The sequence below is a fragment of the Gymnoscopelus braueri genome, assembly GCF_963280865.1.
Source record: "Gymnoscopelus braueri genome assembly, chromosome: 5".
Classification (NCBI taxonomy): Eukaryota; Metazoa; Chordata; class Actinopteri; order Myctophiformes; family Myctophidae; genus Gymnoscopelus; species Gymnoscopelus braueri.
Genome location: NC_137606.1, coordinates 50,224,390 through 50,234,052, shown reverse-complemented (window position 1 = coordinate 50,234,052; position 9,663 = coordinate 50,224,390). Strand labels below are relative to the sequence as shown.

General features: G+C 38.3%; 1 protein-coding gene across 1 annotated transcript in view; it reads left to right on the top strand.

The window, feature by feature from the left end:
- Window positions 1-1,304: 1,304 nt before the first annotated feature.
- The window catches only part of LOC308085420 (nucleotidyltransferase MB21D2), a 21,222-nt gene continuing 12,863 nt past the window's right edge, over window positions 1,305-9,663 (top strand). Inside the window, exon 1 of the mRNA XM_080428572.1 lies at window positions 1,305-1,600. Coding sequence (XP_080284698.1) covers window positions 1,324-1,600 — 277 coding nt within the window. The 5' untranslated portion in view covers window positions 1,305-1,323. The remainder of the gene's footprint in view (window positions 1,601-9,663) is intronic.

The following is a 9,663-nucleotide window of genomic DNA, read 5'->3' as shown; positions in this document are numbered from 1 at the left end:
TTAGTGTCGCATGGTTGAAAGTATCGGAGACAATTTGGAGAAAATGGCCGGCGATGGGATTAAAATGCTTTTTATTGAACAATACGGGAGATACGGGTACTCATCGCGGTCCGCATCGCCTTGTAACATCCGTGGCTCAGTGGTAAGCACTTTATATTTGAAATCTGAACGTTTTTGTTTATGTGAGAGATGGCAATGGGAAAAAATCGAACACAACTTTAGACCAGGGGGACTCGGCACCATGACGCTTGTATACAAGCGTCATGTGAACCATGGCTAGGTGTTGACGCAAGAGGGACTGCGACATCTGGTGGACAAAGACGAGGATTGCAGACCCAGAAATGTATTAGTAATAAATGATAATACTAATACTAATACTAATACTAATACTAATACTAATACTAATACTAATACTAATACTAATACTAATAATAATAATAATAATAATAATAATAATAACAATGATGATAATAATAATAATAATATTGTGTTGTACGTCTGTCACATAATTCCCTACCCGAGACAGAATTGAGAATTGTTTAGTTTTTTTACTTTTTAATGTAATCAAAGCACATTTTAAGTTAATGATTCATAAGAAATTAAATTATAGTTAATAAGTAATGATAATAGCACGCCTCGCCACCCAGCTCTATGAAGTCATCAGGAACATAATTCCTGGCCTTCAAAATTAAAGCTTACGTTACCCTTTCTTAAATGACAAAAGTATTATAAATTATAATACTTTTAAATTATGATTATAATTTATAATCATAATTTAAAAAAAAACATACAACTGTAATATTAATAATAATAATAATAATAATAATAAGAAGAAGAAGAAGAAGAAGAAGAAGAAGAAGAAGAAGAAGAAGAAGAAGAAGAAGACTTTTATAACAATAATAATGCAATTTCAATCAACATCGGCACGAATATGGTGTTATTACGCATTTTCATCGGTCAATTTAAGTTTCTTTGATTTTTCAGAGAGAACCAGAGAGGAGAATCACTTTCTATGTATGTGTATATAAATGATATATTTTACAGTCTATAAGGCTTTGTTAGCCTTGGATCAAGACTGTCACAGATTTGTTTTTAAAGATTTGTTTTATTATTGATTTTGAGATTTTTATATCTACGAAATAAAAATGTCAAAATCGATAAAAAAAACAAACAAACAAAACAAAAACATCGACGATGCAGAACCTTTATTGTGTAAACCGGAAGCAGCAGCTCCAGGAGAGGTCCTATATCAATACGAGTGTTGCCTTGACGACGCCAGCCAGGCTGCTGTTCCAGTCAGATCAGTCCCAGTGAGGCAGCAACATGGCGGCCACTCTGTCCAGTCGGGCTGGTTCCGTGTCCAGTCTGCAGGGAGGCAGCAGCAGCACTAGTCCCACCGCCACTCCCTCCTCCTCCTCCAACACCAACAACAACAAGCTGCAGCACCTCGGCGTCCCGGAGCTGGACTTCAGGTCCGGCTCCAGGATGGAGGAGCTCAACACACTCATCCAGGAATTCAGCAAACACGACCAGAGGGAGTATGACGACCAGCGGGCTCTGGAGATCCACACGGCCAAGGACTTCATCTTCTCTATGCTGGGTGAGATCTATGTTTGTTATTGTGTTATTGTATGATATGTAGATCCACACGGCCAAGGACTTCATCTTCTCTATGATGGGTCAGATAATATGTGTTTTACTATCTTTAGGTATGAGTAGGCTATGTTCTCTATGCTGGGTCAGATTATGTTTTTACTCTCTTTATTTATGAGCATATTCTCTATACTGGGTCAGATTATGTTTTTACTATCTTTATTTGTGAGTATATTCTCTATACTGGGTCAGATTATGTTTTACTCTCTTTATTTATGAGTATATTCTCTATACTGGGTCAGATTATGTTTTTACTATCTTTATTTATGAGTATATTCTCTATACTGGGTCAGATTATGTTTTTACTATCTTTATTTATGAGTATATTCTCTATACTGGGTCAGATTATGTTTTTACTATCTTTATTTATGAGCATATTCTCTATACTGGGTCAGATTATGTTTTTACTATCTTTATTTGTGAGTATATTCTCTATACTGGGTCAGATTATGTTTTTACTATCTTTATTTATGAGTATATTCTCTATACTGGGTCAGATTATGTTTTTACTATCTTTATTTATGAGTATATTCTCAATGCTGGGTGACATATGTTTATTATGCTGTTATTATGTATGATCATCTTCTCAATGCTGGGTTATATATGTTTATTATTGTGTTATTATCATCTTCAATATGATGGGTGAATATATTAATATGATATACATTTATTTATGATCATCTTCTCAAAACTGGCCTGGGTGAGTGTATTATGATATAATTATATATGATTATATTCCCAATACTTATTACTTATTATATTTATTATTATTGTATTTATCACCTTATCATGCTGGTCGACATGCTGCCAACTCTATACATCATTTTCTCAATACTGGTTGAGGACATTTACATTATAAGTATTATATAATTATTTATGATCTCAAAAGCTGTGTGTGAACCAGCCCTTCTACCATATATAGATAGATAGATAGAAGGGATGGGACTATAATCGTTATTATCGTTTATCATGATAAAAAACTGTCACAATAATCGTATCGCAGAGATTTTAAGTTATCGTGAAATTGTCCTTCATCATACACTAGGATGAATTAGCTTGTTGCAAATTCAGTAAACTTCCAAAAATAGCAGATGTACAAGCTCACAATGCGTTGCAATGTTGAACGTTCCCACCAGAATAGGGATGCTGGGGGTTCAAGTGGTTAACAAAAGTGGCATTTTAAGTTTTAAGCATATTGATTATCGCGATAATATCGTTAATCGCAATTATTTTTGTAATTTTAATATCATCCCATCTCTAATAGATTGATAGATTGATAGATAGATAGATAGATAGATAGATAGATAGATAGATAGATAGATAGATAGGATCTATGGATGCAGGGAGGAGAACTCAAATGTCTTGGGCTTTCCTGTCAATATATTGATTACCAGTTCAATTAGTTTTGTGCTGCTGTGCTGGGTGTGTGTGTGTGGGTAATAATTTTGTTAACGGTTTGTTAGTGTGCTTTTTAAACACTGTTGTAAATGGTAATTGTATAGCCTGCTTCTCACCATGCTGGTACATGTCTCTAAACCACAGTCGTTATTTTCTGAAAATAATTCCACATAGTCATCCCATCTTACACATGATACTCATGGTGTCTTCACCTTGAAATGGTCCTCTCTCGCTGATGTCAGCACGATGACCATTTTAATCTATACTTTATTTAACCCATTAAGACTTGAGGCTGATTCTACAAATGCCTTCTAAATCAGTAGTTCTCACACTTTTTTTGCCAAGGAGCCCCACATTTATATATATATCTGGCCCCCCCCATTTGAAATCCAAAAGGTGTGTCCTGCTGTCCCCAACTAAAGACTGTCAATACTAGACTCCTACAGTCAAAACTAACAATATCCTTCTGTCCCAAGTGAAGGCTGCAATTCTTTTTAACAGTAGGCTACTTTTATCTCCATTTTTTTCTACCATTTTATAGTGTACTGTTTAGCTATCTTTTCTCTATCCTAACATTGATCATTTGACCATTTTTTGGTATCCTTACATTTTTTTGGTTTTACCATTTTCCCAATTTGTTTTTTTTACAGTACTACTATTTTGGCCAATACACTCTAGTATTGTACTTTTGACCTCGTTGTTGTGTTGTGTTTGTGGGTTTAAAGAACAGTGGGTAAAATATCACTTACCAACAACAAAGCCCCCTTCTGAAAATGTTTTGTGCCAGTAAAAAAAAATCACTTTAAATTTTCACTTTCAAGATTTTTAAAAAATGTTCAAAAATAGCAGATATTTTTGAATAGCCAATGCTAAAAATCTAAAATGACACAGATGCTTTCCCGGTTTTAATTGGTTCAATCCAGCTTTTTCAAGTTGTTGACAGAAAGTGAATGTTTGAGAGGAGATTGTCAGGAGCAATTTGGTTCCATTTGTACACTCTCAGAGTTACAGACCTGTATGTCTCAGAGTTACAGACCTGTATGTCTCAGAGTTACAGACCTGTATGTCTCAGAGTTACAGACCTGTATGTCTCAGAGTTACAGACCTGTATGTCTCAGAGTTACAGACCTGTATGTCTCAGAGTTACAGACATGTATATCTCAGAGTTACAGACCTGTATGTCTCAGAGTTACAGACCTGTATGTCTCAGAGTTACCAATCTGGGAACCCATCGCCAACTGAAAATGAAAAACAGCGCCCTCTGCTGTTTGTTCTATGTCTGTTGGCTCTGGGGGGAAGAAAACGTAGAGCCAGAGCACAAGGAGACCGGTGTTTGTGTATGCCTATGCCGCGTCACTTCCGGTTGGTGCGACTATGTTTTCATTCCCACTAACAATATTTCTACACGGAACACTAACACCACTTCTCCCAGAGAACATGGATCGTTTTGGTTATAAGCCCACTTGTTTCTATGATGAAAGAGTAAGTTAAAATGTGAATATATTTCCGTGGTTTTGTCTGCTCCGCGGACGCTATTGTTAAATTAGTTTCGGTTTGTTTCGAGGGGGAAAGATCGACGGACATGTGAATCCCGCCCACTACATTTGATTGGGTAAAGCGCGGCCTGCTTCCTGATCTGAAGGCACGCCCACTTGTAGCCCAGTGTGTACATGTTACGACGAGCCTTCACGACAGATTCTCACGCAGTGCAGAATCTGTTCTTGAGAGATTACAGAGTTACAGACCTGTATGTCTCAGAGTTACAGACCTGTATGTCTCAGAGTTACACCCCCCCCCCCCAAGCAAAGATTTGAGTTAAATATGTTCGCTTGAAAAAAGATATATACATGTATTCAAAGATTTTCTCATAGCAAATATATATATTCAAATATTTGCTCATGCTCATGCTCATAGCTTATGAGCTTGTATATCTGCTATTTTTGAATAGCCAAAGAAATCTAAAATGACACAGAGGCTTTACCGGTCTTAATGGGTTAAGAGGGAATCGTTAAGGAACCGTAATCTTTGAACCCCTAAACGATCCCAGCCCTAGATGTAAGCAACACAGTTGCAGCAAATCTAATCTAATAATGGCAGTGTCCGATGTAGTTGTGTGTCAATGTGCATTGACAATACTGTGTTGACTACTGACTCACACCCATGGCTCTGGCCACACCTAAATTATTAATTATTAATTTGATTAGCTGCAGCTGAGTTGCTTACAAATGCCTGCCATTGTTTTTTAATGTGCTGTAGTTTTTAACCTGAACTGGAAAACAAATGTCAAAATCAGCCTAGTAGGGGTTTCATGGCCCTTTAACAGCAGTCATGTAGTTGAAACAGTCGTCATAGTAACAGTAGCCTAGGCGATGTGGCATTATTGAAGTTGTACATTATCCTTGTCAGCTCAGACTAGGGCTGGGCAATTAACCGAAAATATATTGAAAGCGGTATTTAGAACCAATAACTGGGTTAAACTTGCTCATGTAGGTCAATCAAATAATCAAGAACTCCGTTTTTTTGTGGCGATCCTTTAAATGTCCTAATCAATGAATCAACATGAAAAATGTGTATTCAGTGATTGGTTTTTGGCCCTGCGGTGGGAAAGCACTTCTGAGAATCAACCCAAAATGCGTGTCTGACTATTTACCACTGCCGGACTTTTGAGGAGAGAAAACAATACATTTCCAAATCCACATCTATTCATAGAAGACTAACAGTTGTTTCATTATATCACACGGATGATTACACGGTAAATAGCATTCAGGTAAATATATTTTAGGCAAATAAATAGCTCAGGTTCTTTTTAACCAGACAAATGGTTTTCTATCAAATCCAGACATGGATCGGCACTCAGCAAAGCACCTCCATTACAGTGTGACACTATTTATAGATCAGGCTCAGGTTGGGCTCAGGCTCATTGAACTTCTCTCATTTCATTGACAATGAAAGGAGAGAGAAGATCAATGAGTCTGTTTTACGTCTGAAGCCTGTCGAGTGGGAGTGAAAATGCGTTGCTGGATGCGATTTTTCTTCTTCACAACACTTGTGACGCAAAATAAACATTGATTGAGTCACGTACAATGCATGTACAGTCGGCCTTCAATGATTTCTCTGCGGAGGAGGGTGTTCTTCTTTCGGCTAATTAATCCCATTGGGGTCGCCACAGTGGATCATCTCTTTGAATCTGGTTCTGTTTTCTGCGTTGTCCTCGGTCACTACAGCCACCTGCGTGTCGTCTCTCACCGCATCCATGGCCTTCCTCTTCTCCTCTTACCTGGCAGCTCCATCTTCAGCATCCTTCTACCAATGTACCCCTCATCTGCACATGTCAGAACCATGTCATCCCTTGCCTCTCTTGCTTTATCGCCAAACCTGCTAACCTGGGCTGATCCTGTAATGTAGTCATTTCAGATGATGTCCTGCCTTGTCACTCCTAAAGAAATCGCAGCATCCTCAATTTCCCTGTGTTTTCGTCAGGCTGGTCTCACTGCCGTCAATCAATACATCTTCCCTCTCACTCTCGCTGTCACCCTTCTGTCACAAATCACTCCATTTGTACACTGAGAGTGTACAAATGGAACCAAATTGATCCGTACACTCAGTGTTATGGGGGGTCTTTGAAATTAAATGGTTTGAGAACCACTGCTCTAGTGCAAACACAGATGATACTGTAAGCGTTCACACAAGCCCAGCTCCGGACAGAGCGGCCTCGTTTGTCCTCAGAACCGTCAGGCTAAAAGTGTTTCATAATCACATTTATCTCTAAATACAGTCTGACACCACCGGCCTAGAGATGAACATGTACCCACTTTATCAACTACTAGGCCTACTGTATGTCTCTCAGATGATAGATAATAATAAGCAGCACTTGCCGTAGCACTTGCCCTAGCCTTGATGACCTTGCAGGCTTATGCCAAGGTTAAAATGTAATTTAGATAGTATGTTATGTAGACAGATGCCAGGTTCATTTGTAGACCTGGTATCCTATAGTTATTTTTTATATTATATTGTTACTTTAGACTGATGATTGGTTTACCTATGATCATAGATTGCTATCTCTATGCATTTCATGTATTAACTCGTGTTTACCTTGCTTACTGTAAATCGCTCTGGATTAATAGGTCTGCTAAATTGTAATTTGTAATACTGACTGCATATACTGTAGGATCTAAATACTACAGTATATATAATCTAAGATATCTATCAGATTATAGATGATAAATACAAAAAAACACAAACATTATGACTGTGTGTCTTAGATTAGAACTTGGTGATATATTGCAATAATATCGATATTGTGATATGAAACTAGATATCACGTTGCATTTTGGTTGTTAGTTATATTAGATAGATGCCTTTATTGATCCTGCGGGGGGGAAATCAGTCGCCCAGAGGCAGGTTAAGAGTTACAGAGTTATAGTTAAAGAGGTAAAGAGTATACATCATATCTGCAAATAATAGTGTTCTTTTTCTGTGCGTGAATTTGCTCTGAAAGAAGCAGTAGCCAGCCTCAATATGCTGTAACATTTTCTACATCGAGGTTGCCAATATCACCCAGGCCTTTGTGTGTGGAGGACAGCATTCATTATCATACTGGATCTCCTCCAGAACCGGATTATAAATCTACTAGACCCTGTCAGCAAATCCCCTTCTCTGTAACGCGCACACACACACACGCACACACACACACGCACACGCACAGCGCACACACACACAGACATAGAATTCCTCTGTCTTTAGCTAAACAGGCTGACAGACGTTGAGAAGGGTAAATCTGAATTGATACAAACTATAAAAATACTATATATTGTACTACTACTACTACTAGTTTAGTTTAGTTCGTTTATTTCGATCCACATAAACAGTATCACAAGACATAACACACTGTAATCTAATAATTCATTCTGGTTGATCAAAAAGGCATAGGTTGAAGCTCAAAGCTTATTTATGCCTATCCTTCATGCATGTTGGTTTAAGTTAGTTACATAATTTACAAAGTTGAATGAATATTGAAAATATTGAATGAACACTCAAAATATTTCGTAATTACATTCAAGACTACTTACGTTGTTCGTAGTAATCGAACACTCGAAAATATTCAATATTTACATTCATGTCTTCATACTGATACACACTATTGCACACAGATATACACCCGAATGTGTGCATATACCCATATACACACATTCTAATATACATACCGTTTATATAAAGATATACACACACACCCACTACTACTAATACTAATACTACTAATAATAATATAATACTTTATTTATGCATTCATATTTCTGTGTGAGGGTTGTTCTCGTGTTTTGTTGTCTCCGCCAGGCCGAAAGGCATGGCGAGAGAGTATGTTTTCGCCCCTGTCCGTCCGTCCGTGTGTCCGTCCGTGTGTCCGTCCGTGTGTCCGTGTGTCCTGTCTGTGTGTTAGCACCAAATCTCCGGCACCGTTGGCCCGGTCGCTGCGAAACTGTGCACACACACTCCCTGGATGCCAATTCAGAACCTCTGCCTCAAATTTTTCACATGGGCCTGTTATAGCGCCACCAGGAGGCCGATTTGTGCAAAACCCATTTTTTCCCATTACTCCTACAGTTTTTAACCAAACCTCATGCAAATCGGTACACAGTATCTCTATAGTCATGTGATCAACCCTGATCTGTCCGATTTCTCATATTCCATCCTCATTGGCTAAGGTTACCATCCAAAGTTTGCAGGATTGGTCGGTTTTGAACAAACTGCCTCAAATCATGAACGCAGCTTGCCATTTCCATAAAATTGCACACACACATTCCCACTATGCCGAGGAAGAAATGGCACTTAAAACTTTTCACATCAGCCTCATGGTGGCGCTATAACAGGCCGATTTGCATTTTTTACTATAACTGCACCGATCTGCGTGAAACTTTGCACGCCTACTCCCTAGAGGCCAAGGAAAAACATCTGCACTGCATTTTTCACATCTGCTTTTTACAGCGCCACCAGGAGGCCGACTTATGTCAAATACATTTTTGGACATTAATCCTTCAGATTTTATCCAAACATCACGCAAATCGGTACACAGTATCTCTATAGTCATGTGATCAAGACGCATCTGTCCGATATTTCATATTCCATCCTGATTGACTAAGTTTGACTTCCAAAGTTTGCAGGATTGGTCCGTTTTGAACAAAATGTCTGAAATCATGAACGCGGTGTGCGATTTCCGTGAAAATTTGCACGCACATTCCCACTAGGCCGAGGAAGACATGCCACCCTTTTCACATTGGCCTATTATAGCGCCACCAGGAGGCCACAATAACTTACCTGACCTGGCGGAGACCTGTGCTCCGAGGAGCACTTTTTCTAGTTTTTGTATGTTATTATTTGGTGTTCACTGTTCATGTATCGGAGCTGAAATAAGTCCATACAGGAATATCTCAGGTATGACTTAATTCAGCAGATACATCGACTCATTCCTTGCAGAAAAACCTTTAGTATTCATCGCCGCTGTCAGGAAGAAAAAGGAAAAATGGCCTCAGATATATTTATTATTAATAATATATAATAACGGAATATGTAATGCTCCCAGTAAGACACATTTCACCAGAGTACACCTGTCTGCAT